Here is a 15,456-nt window from a genome sequence, read left to right as displayed (position 1 = left end):
TGGAAGCAGTGCTGGTCCATCCCAAGGGAACAGAGGTAAGCCAGGCTGGGAAGAGAGGTGAGCAGCAAGCCAGCAGCTGCTGGGCACTCTGGTTGCTGCTTTGGTTTGTCTGTTCCTTTTTACTTCTTCTGTCTCAAACTCCTCTATCCTTCACCATCTCTTGGCTGACATCTGCTCAGCTAGGAGATGGGATCTACCGTCTCCACTTGGCTTCTTCTTTTCCCCTATGCAACCACTTGCATCACTGTAAAATCTTAATGCAGAGCACCAGGGATCAGGAGAGTCACTGTGGTGTAGGTGAGCACGTGGAAACCCAAGATCAGGAAGAGTCAAACCTCAAACCAATCTGCCTGCCATCTCTTTTATTGTCTTCTTTCTGTATCTGTGATCTGCCCTGCTCTGGGGAACCAGCCAGCCTGGATTAAAGAGAGGGCATCATTAACTTGCAATTGTAAAAGAGCAGGGGAGGTTTATCCACAAGTCAGTTTATCTGGTTGGAGCAGGAGGTTACAGAAGAGCTTGTTTGTATTAGTGTTACACTCCCATGTGTTCTCCCTTTGAACTTCTTCTTCTTGGGAAGAAAGCAGAGGAAGCTGTGGTAGCTTCACATCACTGCACAGCTACGGCAACCGCTGAACTTGGTGGTGTGACTCAGCTGACACCGGTGCAAACATGGACTTGACTGCTGCTCCTCAAGAACATCTCAACTGATGAGTGGTTTTAAGATGAACTTCCCTTCCCTGCATTAGACTCAAAGCCAAAAGGACTTTCAAGGAGCAGAAAGTTCTGTTTCCCAACAGAGCCTCGGGAGCTCAGAGATGCTACTGGAGTGCTTCGTGTCACCCCAGTACCCGCTCATTCTGCATGGGTTAGTTCAGCACAGTCCAGGCAGGGACTTAACTGCTCAGCTCCAGGGAGTTTCTGTGGCTCTTGTGTACCAAATACGCAGCTGCTAGGGTTTGGATGGTGCTCCCAAAGGTGGAACCCATCTATCAGATTCTAAAACAGCTCCAAAGTCTCAAGGATCTGAAACAAAATATGCCAAATAGGAAACTTGACCAGAACTTCTACTTCTTCAAGTTAATAAGAGAGAGCTGAGAAATGGTGCTTACACTGAGGGTAGGAAAGTCTTTGGCATGGAGAAGAAAAACAGGCAAAAGTTTAGATCATTACAGAATCCCACTTGGAGCTGCAGCTTCTGCCACTATCAGGAGCCAGGCTGGGGGACTTGGCATTGGACATCCCATTTGAGGTGTGAAGCTCTGATGCTTTCACTGGGAAACCAGGATGGGAGTGCATTCAACATGAAATCACTGCCACCGAAGAGACACCTTCCAGCACTCTGTGCCCCCAGGACTCCAGTAATATCCAGGGTCTGTGCTGGTGCTCCAGGGCTTGAGCTTTCCTGCCCTCAGGAAGATGCTGAGAAACGACTAAGGAGAACAGAGCCAATGAGAAATGAACCCTACAGAGTTGTCCACTCCCAAAAGGTAGTTCACAGCCTACAAAGTACAGGGAAGTCCTCTCAGAAGGAAGACCTGAGTCATAAAGAAAGTGAAGAGAAGAGAGAAGACAGGGTGACAAGGACAGGGCTGAAATGGGGAAGCATCGCATGGCCACAAAAGCTCCTGATGAGAGCTGTTAGTGCCGTGGATGGGGCTGTGGTGACCACTCAGCGGCTCAGAGCTCAAGAACATTTCCTGAAGTGGTTCATCCCTCCTGTGTTGTGGGGACAGAGCAGGACGTTGTCTGCAGTGCGATGGGTGTTGGGAAGAGGATGAGTCTTCCTTAGCAGGGTAAGATGCTGTGCTTGAGCAGGCTGGCGTGAAGCGAGCGTGTGTGCAAGAGGCAGGCGCAGCGCGTGCCTCCACGTTCCCTTTGGGTTCAAGCTAACAAAACTAACCTGCTCCTCTCCCTTCTGCAAAGGTAGCCCAACGATGCCGAGCATTTTCTCCTACCAGAGTGCTGAAGTCGACTGGTGTGAAGGCAACTTTGAGCGCTCGCAAATCATTGCCGAGTACTACAACACCGTGAGTGTGGGCGCGTGCCAAGGGCAGGCTGGGGCGCGGGCACCCATGAGCTGCTTTTGGGAGATGAGATGGGACGGGACAACCTTGTTTTCTTCCCCCTGTTTGCTCCTTTGGACTTCCTGGTGTTGGAGGGTGCCAGTATGGGGAAGGTTTTCTGAGCTTCAGGTCAACCATGGGACTTTTCTTGCTCACAACAGCCAGTTGCCCACAAAACGAGCTGGGGTCAGGGGTGCTCGTGGCATGTGTAGGGCTGAATTCCCAGTGAGAACACTGGCAGTGCTCCTTAGCCCAGATTTGTGAGATCCTGTTATACCAGTCCTGCAGCTCTCCTGCCAACTGGGTTAAGTCCCACACAGGGCTCATATATTCCAGCTAAATGTACAGGAGTGGCAAAATGAGAGACAGCTCTTGCATGAACCGTGTCAGGCAGGTTGGGAATCCGGAACTCACAACCAAGGAAAGCTGATGCGTGAGCTGATTTCACCTCCTATAATCCTTTATAAATCAGGCTCCATCCAGTGCCAGTCCCTTGAATAAAGCTTTCTGGCTCAAGCATGGCTGGAAGCATCCGCATGTGTCTGCAGAGGACTCGGTGGATAACCAGTCTCTGCAAGCATGTCCTCCTACCTCAGTGCAATTACAGGCTAGCAGGGGTGTGAGGCATGTGGATTTACAACCTTCCAAAGGCCTTGTTTACAACTTTTAGCAATTACTGTCTAACACTAGAAGGTCTTGTTCTCATGGAAATGTCTCTTCCTCTTTTTTTTAAAGCATTTCCTGCTTTTAATAAATTGCCTATAACAACAATAATTCCTTTACCCGCATCCCGCAGCTCCCCAGCTCTAATTGCCCAGCCAGAGTCTCACAGGAGGGATGCTCGGGCTGTATATATATAGTCACTTCTCTTTGAGACGGCTAACAACTAAAGATCTGCCCGTGCAGGCCAAATCCTGCATCCCCCCAGCATCCCGCTGAACGTGTTGTGCTGTTGCCTGTTCCAATTGCATCCCTTCTGGATGGGCTCAGAGCTGCAAAGCAAGGAGGTACAGAAAGCCTTTATACTCACACCAGCATTTCCTATGTAACTGGAGGTGCCAAAGGCAGCTGTGTTTGGGGGTGTCACTGGCACCATTGCGGAGGGGCTGATTCCCACACAGAGCAGGAATTCTGGAAGTTTAGGTTTGAATCAGAGTTCATTGTGGGAGATGAACGTGCCTCACCTCCTGCCTTAGTACATAGGCAGCATACTTCATATGTGTCTTTGTTGCTGAGACACCAGTTTCATAAGGATCCTGATTTACACAGAGTGGTCAGGATCCTGAACACACCAAGGATCTCAGGAGCTCTCCATAATGCGTGTAACTTGTAGACATCACCTGGTGTGGCCAGAAGCATAACTATCTTTCTTAGGGCCCACAGCCCTCTCATACCCATAAAACATTAACTTGTAGCTGGCCTAGGTTGTTTTGTGGCCCACGTTTCTATATTACACAGCTATTCCTGAAAATCTTACCCAGGTGCCTGTTGTGGACTGAGTCCCTGCTAGCCACAGCCATCTCCCATGTTTCCATACCACACCACCTTCGAGGCAGTGGGCTTCTCAGGGGGTTTTCAATTGGTAGGACTCAGACACAGCTTTCCTTCGGGAGAGGAAAACTTCCCCAATGCGTGTTTCCATACAAACTAGTGCGATATCCAGGAACACAGAGACACTGGGACAGAGCAAACCCTGCAGGATGTTTTACAGTGATTAAACTAGCTCTTGTTCCTCTCTATATATGAACACAGGACATCTGTTTCCCAGCAGAGAAAGAGCTTGTTTTGGTCCCTGCACTTACCTCCTTCTTGCCAGGATGCTTCAACCAGCTCACGTTGCTCAGCAGAGTGCAGGCGCAGGGTACCACTTCTGCAGCTTCTGTCTTAACATGCAGTTTCTGTTTAGAGAAAGCAGCACCAGGGGAGCTCTCTTCCTGCTCTGGGCTCTCTCACAGGATCAGGCTCCTTCTGATGTGCCCTAAAGGGGGGAACCACAGAAACTGGACCAAACTGAGATCCCCAGTTACCCCTGCTGCCAGCAGCATGTTTCAGATCCAGGGCTCTGTCTCAGATATGATCCTCCCAGCATAGATTTCCTCTTCTCTCTTCATTTGTTTCCTATATTCAGATTGCTTCCTCCCTGTGGCAAGCTTTATGAGCCTTATCTCACTAGCCTGCCCATGAGATAATTATATCAGTATTGACTTCAGCATCAGTTAGCCAGAGCTTTAGACTGGCTGGGAATCCAGCCAGCTCCTACCCAAGGCTCCTGCACCACTAAATCAGCAGGGTTTCCTAACGGAGCATCCTCTGCAACATCTTCTTCCCAGGGCTCAAGCAGGGCAGCTTTGTGCTGCTGAGATTTGCTCTGTGCCAGCCGCACTCCCTCTCAGGTCTGCTCGGGTTGGATGCTTTTTATTAGACATAAGCACCAAGGGTATGAGCAAAGAATGTAAACAGTATCTTTAAGTACCTAATAATACACAGTGGCTCATGACTGGGTGCAGTTCAGCAACAAAGCACTAACTATTTATAGTGACTCAGTGACCCAGAAATGTATTGTCTCCTGGCTGCTCGTAGGAGAACCGTATTGTGCTCCCCGAGGGTCATCCATCTGGGAATTGTCTTTCTACCCTCATTTCTTTCTGAAATGACTGATCCACGGTGCTGGTAATGACACCCCAATCCTCAGCATTGCTCTCAGTCTGCCTAGGAAGCCGTGTGCAGGAGTATGGCAGCTCCTTGCCTGGCACTCTGCAGACACTACACAACTGCTGCTTCCTGCCCAAAGCACCAGTGTGACACACAGCTTCATCTTCTGCTACGCAGGTCTGGCTATTAGGAACTTGCTATACAGGTCTGGAGAGCCCCTGAGGTATTCACTCTGGCCCTGTGGGCTCTTCTGCCGGCTAAAGCTGGTTGGCTGGCCTGTAAGTGAATGAATGCACTGCAGTGAGTCTTGCAGAAATCTCCTTTCACTGCAGAAAATGCCTGTCTTGTGGCAGGACCAGCACATGCCTTGGCTGCTATTGCACTGCTGCCATGCTCACAGGGCCAGGCAGAGCCCTGCAAACCAGCATCTCCTCTCCCAGTCCTTACTGGAGGCTTTTTCTCACCCTGGCATGGGTAGAGATGCAAACAGGTTCTCTGCAGGTCTCTCCCTCCATCTCAGGCTGCAAAGTGCTGAGTTCCAGAAACCCCAGGGCCTTTCCAATGATCCTACTAACACAGCAGCATGAGAGGCATGTCACTGATCCCAGTCGCCGTTTTCTTCTAGTGAAAGAAGCAAATGCCAGTACAGGCAGGCTTGACTTAGGGACCTGGAGCAACAAATCACACTTGTTAGGAAGCGGGACATCACTGTGAGCTCACACTGTGGAAAGACACAGAGCTGGGTGACTCTCACAGGTCAGATCTCACCTCGGCTCCATCACCACTCTCTTATCTCCCTGGCATCCCAGGCAGAGGGAGCCGGTGCCTCCTGGCCGGTATGACCAGGTATAAGAAGAAGCTGTGCTGTGGGACTCAGAGTGAGCAGAGACTCTGCAAAAACTTCCTAAAGGGAGAACAAGGAGCAACCCGCTCCCAATCACATTTGATTGGGAAGGTATAAGACAGCACTTAAAGCAAGGCTTGGATCCGATGAGGGATGAAGGCTCTGTGTCCTCCACAGATGTGGTTTTGTAGTGGCTCTCCCCTATGCTCTGAGTTTGGCTGCTCTGCAAGGAACCACTTTATCTTTTTGATCCTCTTGGCGCAATTCCCCTGATCATCCCTCCCCTCTGATATCTGATCTTGCTCATCTAATACTGAATTAATGAAGTTATAACAATGCTATCATGTAATTAATGTCCCTGTTGCAACGCCTGCTGCAGCAGCGATCCAGAGCTCTCCATATGCAACCTCAGGCTCCCGCATTTCCTCACGCTGATGTGCATGCTGGAACTTGTACACTGCTGCCTCTTCTGCAGGCCTTCGTTCTCTTCCTGCTATCCCTGCTTGTCTCTTTAACCATTTCCCAGGAAAAGAAGCGTTTGCAGCACAGTTGTTATTTTAGCACATCGTTTGGTTTCTCCATCATTTCTGAACGGGTTGAACACAAGTGTGCAATGGGGAGCAGCACTTCTCTTTTCATAGCTGGAATGGGAATAGGCCTGGATTTGCCTCTAAGAACTTATGGAAAACCAATGGATTTAGCTTGAGAATTGCTGTTAATGGGAGCATCAACTTGTTTCAAGAAAGCCTTAGTGAAATTCAAGATTAATCTCCAGGTGTTAAAGGGAATAGAGACCTTACATTAAGCATTTTTCCCTCTGGAATATGAGAGGGAGTGTTTCATATACAAGACAACACCCCTGTGACTTGCAGCCCTGTTACCAAGAACTTGGATCTCATGGGACATCACAAGCCAAGCACCAATTCTGCAGTGTACCTGGTGCATGTGAGGGCTGCTGAGGGGTGAGACTCCAGCTGGGGATGTCAGGCTCGGGGTCTGGGTCAGCATCTAGCTGGAAGATGAAAGGAAAAGGCTTGTCAGGGTGACATAAAAGCCACCTTGACGGCTTGCCACCAAGCAGATGGCTCTGCCCTCCTGTCTGAAAGCCAAATAGTAGCACCACCGCCCCAGCCTTTCATAAGCAAGACCAGTTTTCCTTGAGGAGGCTGTGCTTCCCTGTGCTATCCCTCCACTGAGTTTGCAAAACCAGGTGAAAAAGTCAGGGTCAGACCCCACGGAGGGTGAGGATGTTTCAAACCTCATTCTGTCCTCAGCTGCAGGGCCTGATCCAGCAGACAGGTCCTGGCTTCGGGCACTCTCTGCTCCTCCCCAGCTCCCACATTTTGCCCATCAGCATCAGCTGCTCCCCAAAGCAGCAGTGCCCAGTGCCATCCCCTCCTCCCCAGGCATATCCATGTCTGTCAGCAAAACCCTTCTGCAGAGCTGGAAGTCAGGGCACAATAACTTCACTGCAGGGATGCTTCAAGGAGGTTTATGACTTCATGTAATGACTAGTGTCCAGCATAACCCCCCCCTCCAGGCCAAATGGTTGTGCACATCACACTACAGGCCGCCACCTCAGTCCTGCCAATTCCCACCTATGAGGTGCTGCTTGTCCTGCTGCTCTCCATCCGCAGGGAATGGTGGGTTTCCTGACTGGAAACTCATCCTCACACCCATCCAGCCCCTTGCAGGCTGAGAGGGTCAGGAGCAATCCAGGGGACTTCTGGCAGGTCTGGGTTGACAGGAGAGGGAGATGGCTGCAAACAGAAGAGCTTTGGGAGCTTGCACGAGGGCACTGGGCAGCTAAAGCTAAACCATCAGCCGAAAGAGGTGCCTGCATGGGGAGCACAGATGTCTGCAGCCATTCCTGTCACAGCAAGAGCTGTCCTTCCAGTTCCAGCCTGGCTTCTTGAAAAACGCCTCTGCTCTCTCCCTGTGCCAAGAGTGATATCTGCTTCCATGCAATGTTTTCCACTAGTATCCTATTCACACGTGGAGATCCTGAGGCACGGGGTGGGATGGAACTTGCCCAAGAGCATGCAATAAGCTGAATGTGCCTCTTGTTTTTCAGATCAGCAATGTAAGCTTCTTCATCCTTTCTCCTGTCCTGCTCTACCTGAACCGGCAGTACTGTCAGCAGCGTGCCTTGCCCTTGTATTTCGTCTCTGGCCTGCTCTTGTGTGTAGGTAGGTGCCAAGGTTGTGAGAAGACCAGACAGGTTGCCAGAGTACCTGACTGTTCATTCATGACACCTCTGGAGGCTGGTTCTTAGTGGCCAAAGGACAGGGGCGAGATGGAGTAGGGAACCGAACTGCTTGAAGCCCTGCAGCTCATGGTTCCTGCTGTGGGTGCACAGCTTCCAGCCCAGTAAACCCCTGTGGCGCTGTGTGCACTGACTCACTCAGGCCTCCATTAACACCAAGGTCCATGCCCTGCTCTTCAGGAAAGGTGTGTCTTTAGGAATGGCCCCCAAGAGCTTCCCAGGCCAGACAGGCTCACGCGAGGATGGAGCTTTGCTGACACAAGCTGTCCTTTGCTCCTTGCAGGAATCTTCTCCACGTACTTTCACATGACCCTGAGCTACGTGGGACAACTCTTGGATGAGCTCTCCATCCTCTGGACGCTGGCTGTGTCATATGCCGTTTGGTACCCAAGGGTTTACTTCCCCAGGTGCATCAAGAGCAGGTATGACTCTGAGGGATGAAGGCTTGCAGGCTCTGAGGGACGAGGCATCGGCATTGATGCCTGTGACTCACAGCCAGCTCCCCTGCAAGGGGTCAGCACTGAGGCTGCTGCAGTTGCTTTGGGATCAGACCCTCCATCGAGCAGTGGTGGATGTGCTGACAGGGGGAGAACCCTCCCCTGGGGAAGGGCTGTGCTGAGCTCCTGTTGACTGGAGCTGTTCGTCTTTGCGAAGCTGCAGAGGAAGCTTTGCATGGAAAATTTCAACATTAATTAGGAAATAAACATTCCTGAGCACTTCCAGTCAGTGCTGCTCAACTGTCACAGCATCCCTGCCATCCAGAGAGAGCTTTCCCTGAGGGCTGCTGGGGTTTCCCATAGGACAAGCTGCAAGTTAACACCCCACATGTCACAGGCTGTTTGCAGGAGGGCTGGCTGGGCAAGGGGAGCCCAGCAGGAGGGATGGGGACACTGGGTGAGCACAGATCAGCAGGACAGGAACCCAGCCTTGCAAAGACATGCTCCAGCCTGCTCTTCCCATGCCAAAGAAGAGGTCACCAGGAGTTCACTGTGGAGATATGGTTGGGGGAGAAGGGAAGGAACTTTGGAAGGGATTTGCATGTGAAAGGCCCCTCTGAGTCCTATTGTTGCTCAGCCAGCCCAATTCTGCATGTTTCCAGCTCAGGGCCCTGCCCAGCACTGCTGGGACTCCTACCTCACTGCCCTTCCCTGTGCAAAGCTCCCGATGCCTTGGCCTCTCAATGGTTATCTCTGGCATCACCATGGAAGTGCACAAGTTACCTTCAGGGCCATGTTGCTCACTCTGTCATGGACTAACTGGGGGGTTTTGAGCAAAGCACTGCTACAGACAACTCAGCCTTCCTGCCAGGACTACTGCAGAGGCTGAGGTCAGCCATGTGCAAACAGATTGGAGGTGCTGGAGAAGGTTTCCTCTCTCAGGCTATAAGCAGGACCTCTCCTATCCTTATCCTTCCACACTGGGAAGCCTGGGGACACTGACACTCAATCCCACCTCCCCAACTCTCTTTAGGAAGCATTTCTTCTGGTTGAGTGGCATCACCACTGTGATCAGTACCTTCATGTCCTTCATCAAGCCAGCCTTCAATGCCTACGCACTCAACTGCATCGCCTTCCACCTGCTGTACCTGACACGGCTTGAGCTGAAAAAGTAAGGAGTGGGCTGGGGTAGGTTATCTGCAGGCCCATCACATCTCCTGCCAGGCTCACATGAGGCAGTGACTCTGTGCACAATGGTGAATTGAACCCAAGCTTCAAGCATCAAGCACATGTTGTGCTATCAGCAAAGAACTGGGGCAGCCTGGGTGGGACCAGGATGAGGCACAAGCGGGGCTGGGGGCAGTGGGATACCAGAAAGCCATCTGGTCTGGGTGCTACACAGAATGGGGACAGTCTATGGGATGTGAGTGCATCTTCTCCCCAGCTGCCATCTCTGCAGCTTTTTCCCCTTTGTGGGGCATTTGGGAAGCAGTGGGGTTGCTAGAACCCACAGGATGAGGAGGAAGATAGGAGTGACTTGGCATCTCCCAGCATCATCCTCACCCACAGAAAGTCAGAATCCCTCTCAACAGAGCCACGCTTCTTGTGGTCTGATGAATATTATACTGAACAAACTCCCTGGGGTTCACCCTGACACATCAGCATGTGCAGGCAGGAACCAGTCCTCTTGAAGACTCTCTTTCGTTCCACCATGACACTCTGCTTCCTCTCTCTTCCTGTGTCTTCCAGGTGCAATGACAGAAGGGTTCACCAGATGGCCAAGGTCATGGTCGTATGGTGGGTACTGGCCATCAGCAGCTGGATCAGCGACCGGTGGCTCTGTGGACTCTGGCAGGCCATCAACTTCCCCTACTTCCACAGCTTCTGGTAAGGGCTCCAGTGCAGAGGCAAGAACTCCAGGCCAAACATTTCAAGGGCTAAAGGGCCATTGCTAAGGGGAAAGAGCAGCATGGATGAGATACTGGATCAGAGAGCAGCCTCTGCCCAACCTTCTCCCCCGTTCCTCTGTCACTACTGATGCTGCTCCTCACTCTGGCCCCAGCCCAAGGATTTGGTCCTAATTACTGCTTGCCATCCCTTTCCTCCTCCACACCAGCCAAACGGTGTTTTGCAAGTGTAATTGTTCTGCAAGTCCCTCCAGGTAAGCAGCTTGCATCTGCTCCCTGGAAGCTGCATGAGGTGCAGTGTTCTTGGAGTTATTTTAATAGCCAAATGGAAAGACAGTGATTTGCTTGGGCGAGACACTTCAGCACCTGGCCAAGTGTGGCTCTAAATGCTGCACACAGTGTATGCTCTCAGATTCATCCTCACAGAACATTGGGATGACTGGGACCGATACCCAGCGCTGGTGGTACCCACAGGCAAGGTGGGATGGGTGCTTTGGTTTGGGGCTTAAGTCCCCTGTATCACGCATTCACTCTGCACAAGGAACTGCCCCCACCCGAACTCAAAGAGCTCTTCTAGGACCCAGATTCCCTGCAGCCCAAATGCATCACAGGGCTGGGATCCTTACCTGCCATTGGCATACCCATTGGCTCTAGCCTCATGGTGCCAATGCCAGCCACACACTGCTGCAAGGTACAGGAGGAGAAGATGAAGTTGCCACCATCCAACAAATATCCTTCTTGTTTCCTTTCCAGGCATGTGCTGATAGCCATGTCTCTCCTATACTGCTGCCCACTGGTCATCTACTTTGACATCAACTACGAGATGCCAAAGTTCAAGCCAAAGATAGGATATTGGCCCAGCGACTCTTCGCCTGTTGTGGTGCCTTACGTTATCCTGGAGGAACCCCACAAGCAGTGCTAGAGCTTGTGGCATCCCTCAGGCATCCCTCGGGCATGGGGTGAGTGATGAACATGTGTGCATCTGCGTGGGGAACACCTCGGCTCTGTGCCTATTCCTCGGCCAAGGGCAATGTGGCTAACCATGGGGCAGGGAGCAGCTGAGGCCTTGTGGTGCCGGGCATGGAGCAGGGGGGAAGCCCACGGATGCCTTGGAAGACTCTGCCCAGGCTGGCTCCGAGGAACCAGAGATCTCCTCCTCCAACAGATCCCTACTGAGAAGGGGAGGGAGATGGTACTTCTGTGTCTTCTGCATTAGTCAAGTGGTGGCACCCTTTGCTGACAAGGGCAGAGTGGAGAACACAGAAGCCAAACTGGTGACAGCTGGGTTTGTTGGGGCTGCTCTCATTATTATTATTATTATTATTATTATTAATTCTATTTATTGATGTATGTGGTCTTGCTCAGGAGAGCTGTGCATTAAAGCTATGGACACGGACTTGCATGGAGCCCCTTTCTTCCCCCTCACTGCACCACATCCCCTGTTATCAGCCAGTCCTCCCCAAAACAGGGCAGCCAAAGCTCTCTCTGACCCACGCAGAACCGTTTATAGAGAAATCCTCCTGTGTGACAGCCCAAAAGAAACTCTGCTGGCCCAAGTCCTGGGGTGCTCTACCCCATCTTCCACCTCCAGTGCTCCTGCCCAGCTCTGCTCCAATGGCCATGTGCAACATGGAGCCTCCTCTGCTTGCTGAAAGGCTGATGGCAGAGACACACTTTTGTTCTCCAGGCCTTGCTGCATGACATGTCGCGGGGCTGGGTCCTCTGAAGAGGCTGGCAGAGTGGCTGTGGTTTCCTCCCTGCAATGCAGGCAGAACAAGGCAACATCACTGCAGGGTCCACAGGCTTTTTGGGTCCCTGTGAGTAAAGTTACTCTGTTCAGTTTTGGTCCCCGCTATACAGAAAAGGATGGGGATAGGCTGGAAAGGGTCCATAGAAGGGCCATAAAGATGATGCAAGGGCTGGGAAGCCATGAGAGGAAAGGCTGAAAGAGCTGGGACTGTTCAGCCTGGAGAAAAAAAACTGCTGAAACTTTCTCACCATGTTTGGTATTTAAAGGGTGGTTACAAAAAAGATGGAGGCTCCCTTTTTACAAGGAGTCCCATGTTAAAGATGAGGGGTGATGGGCACAAGTTACTCCTGGGGAAACTGCCCACAAGAGGGAAGCTTTTCACCATGAGAATAATGAGCCATTGGAATAATCTTCCCAGGGAAGTGGTGGATTCCCCAACACTGGACACTGTTAAGATTCAGCTGGACAGGGTGCTGGGACATCTAGGTTTAGTCATGGAGAGCTTGGACCAGATGATCCTCGAGGTCTCTTCCAACCTGGTATTCTATGATTCTGTGAGTAAAGTAAAACCAGAAGCACTCTGGGTTTAACCTCTGAGGCACAAGATGCTGTGCAGGTGCCACACAGCGCCCATGCAGTGGCCCTGCTGCCTCGTGGGTCCCTCTGCAATGGTCCCCAGAGCCACTAGATGGCAAATTTGGCTCATGAACCCCATGAGCAATATTTCATCTTGGGGAAAGGGATGCCTTGCGCAAGGACTGAACCCCCAGGTCCCTCTGCCTTCTCCATCCCTCAGCACTGGGGTCGGACACCTCTACCCCAGCGTGGCCACTGATGAGACACCTCACAAGGTGCAGGAAAAGGGGGAATTCGGACCTCCAGCCTTTTTCTGCCCTTGACACCCATACTGGTGCCCATCTCTTCACCTCTTTGTCTGCCCTGCCTGCTGTCACTCTTGCCTCTCCCCTCATCACCCTGTCTCCCTTTCGCTGACCCTCCCTGTTTCGCTCCCTCTTGCTCTCCCCCCTCCTCACCCCTTCCCCAGCCCATCACATTCTTCTACAGCCTATTAATAACTTCTGGGCAATTGCACCGGGTCCCTGCTGGGCTCAGCCCCTCGCTCGGCTCCGTCCCGCACAGCCACTGAGCGCGCCGGCAGCAAGTTCAAAAGTGCAGCGGGGCTTTCACAGCCCCTCTCCCCGTCAGGGGGTGGAGGAGGCCGCTCGCAAAGAAAGGCTGCGTTGCCAGGGAGCCTGGCACAGGAAAAGGGGGTCACCTTCACCTCCGACAGCACCGCTGGCGATGGACAGGAGCCAGCAGCCCCGCGGGATGGGGATGCTGAGAGAGCCACGAAGGGATGGCGGATGAGGCATGGGCGAGGAGGGCTAATTGGCTGCCTCTGGCCATGGAACTGGTGGGATGCTCGGTACAGAAAGCCCAGCAGCACAATCCCCTGTGTGCTATGGTAATAAGGGAGGTGTCCCGGGCGCAGCCGCCTTGAGAACAATGTTGCTGCAGTTGAGTGACTGTAACAGGCCCCGATGACAGCCGGGGCCGTGTTAAAAATGCCTATTCAAGCAGATCAAGACATTGAGAGGCCTCGTGGGGATTTGAAACCCTCAGGGATTTTTGGATGAAGCCAGAAGCTGAATCCCCAGCCCTGGGAACCTGTGGTAGGGGGTGTGGGGGGAGTGGGAAAGAAAAAAAAAGAAAGAAAAGAAAGAAAAGAAAAAAGAAAGAGAAAAGAAACCCACAAAGCAGCTTTAAAAGGACCGCAGCGCCCGAGGCAGGGCCTCCTGCTCCAAGCAGGGCTCTAGCCTGAAAAGGCAAAGCAGCCCTGACACCAGCATGTGGCTGTGGTCTGGGTGCTCCCAGCACTGCAAAGGAGTTATCCAAGGCTGAGGCTGCACCTCCAAAAGGTCCCTGAGCTTCAGGGGATGCTCTGTCCTTCCTGCCAGGGAGCCACAGCTCCAGCACCGCAGAGCTGACAAACACCTCCCAAAACCCAGTGGTGCTGTCATAGAACAATATGGGTTGGAAGGGTCCCTAAAGCTCACCCAGTTCTATGGGCAGGGACACCTTCCACTAGACCAGGTTGCTCCAAGCCCCATCCAACCTGTCCTGGGTGTCCTGTCAAAGTGAGGAGTCGAGGCATTTTGCCTTGAGCTAAGAGGGCTCCTGCAGGGATGACCAGTGCATTGGATGGGTAAAACTGGGAGCCCTCAGAGGATGAAAGGCAACACTGGCCCCTTCTCCACCCCCCCAGACCATGAGGAGCTCTGACAGTACCTTCTGCACTGGGACCCTTGGCCTGTGGGTGCCTCTCCTCTGTGGGGGTAACTGCTGGCTGGCTCGCTCAGCAGAGCAACACAGGAGAACAGGCTGGGCAGGAAAAGCAGCAAACCCGTGTGCTCTGGGATCTGAGCTAGGACTGGTCAAAGTGAAACCTTTCCTTATTTTTGCCAGATGAACCTGGATTGTTTCCCTAATTTGGTTCCCCATGTGGCTGCCTAAACCACAAAAAAAAAAGAGGCAAGAGAACGAGGAAGAGGATAGAGGCTGCTCCTTTCAACTGATGCCAGATTAAAGAGGTTGTGAAACAACGGCAGCAGTTGAGTCGATTTGGTGCCATTGCAACACAAATGAAATAACACTGTTGATAACACACCAGTCCTGCAGCATCAAGGATTAACACTTACCTGTTCTGCTGTGCCAAGTTGCCTCCTGCTGTTACAGATTTACATTGCAGGGCTTGGCTCGCAAGCTGGAAACTTTTCAAGGCGGAGTGATTTATCTGGAAAAGACATTGCACATTCATGGGCCTGCATAAATAATGCAAAAGTAATTAATAATAACCCAGTCCCTGCTCTTAACAATGCCAGGAGAAGAAATTGCTTCACTGGAGTGTCTCTTATGTCTTTTGCAAAAGACCTTTAGTCGTTAACTGTCTCAAAGAGAAAGAAGATAATAGTTTTGAAACATGGAATGGATGTTGCTAGGTCCTGGGATCTTATTGCCAGCCTGGCAATCCTTATGATTGATTGAAAGAACCCTCTGCTGGAGTCATGTTAAACCAACACCGATTCAGCTTTGATTTTAGTTCTAGTTTTAATCTCCCAAGCCTGCAGTCAAAAGTCTGAAGGCAAAGGGTTCAGAAACCCAGGAAGGAAACAGATAAGCTCCAAGAATTACTATCTCTAAATGACTTGTCCTTTCAACTCAAAGTGTTACTTTTGAGGCTTGACACAGGATTTCCAGCTCAGGGGCTGGTACTTTTGTTACACCAACCTCACAACTGCTAGGAAAGAGGTTTCTTGTTTGTTTTCACTGTATTACTGACATCCTTGCTATCCACTCTTCATATCAGGCTAGATTAAGACATTAGGACATAAACGGATGCCAGGATTTTCCAGATACTGGTGCTTGTTCTGGACAGATGAAAGGCCCTGATTAGCTGCAAGTTGTACTTCAGTGGATACACTCACTGTGATTGCAGCAGTCAGGGTCTTGAGGTCCCCTGCCTACGTCTTTCTG

At 51.6% G+C, this 15,456-nt stretch overlaps 1 protein-coding gene across 1 annotated transcript; it reads left to right on the top strand.

Moving 5' to 3' along the window:
* ACER1 (alkaline ceramidase 1) lies at nt 1-11,452 on the top strand. Its single transcript, XM_065699796.1, has 7 exons — nt 1-35; nt 1,927-2,030; nt 7,637-7,751; nt 8,112-8,250; nt 9,299-9,436; nt 10,015-10,152; nt 10,926-11,452. The coding sequence occupies exons 2-7, from the start codon at nt 1,938-1,940 to the stop codon at nt 11,092-11,094; spliced, it is 792 nt and encodes a 263-aa protein (XP_065555868.1). The 5' UTR covers nt 1-35; nt 1,927-1,937; the 3' UTR covers nt 11,095-11,452.
* Nucleotides 11,453-15,456: the final 4,004 nt, after the last annotated feature.

The sequence above is a fragment of the Lathamus discolor genome, chromosome 21 (genome assembly GCF_037157495.1).
Source record: "Lathamus discolor isolate bLatDis1 chromosome 21, bLatDis1.hap1, whole genome shotgun sequence".
Lineage (NCBI taxonomy): Eukaryota > Metazoa > Chordata > Aves > Psittaciformes > Psittacidae > Lathamus > Lathamus discolor.
This window is presented reverse-complemented; position numbering and strand designations above follow the sequence as displayed.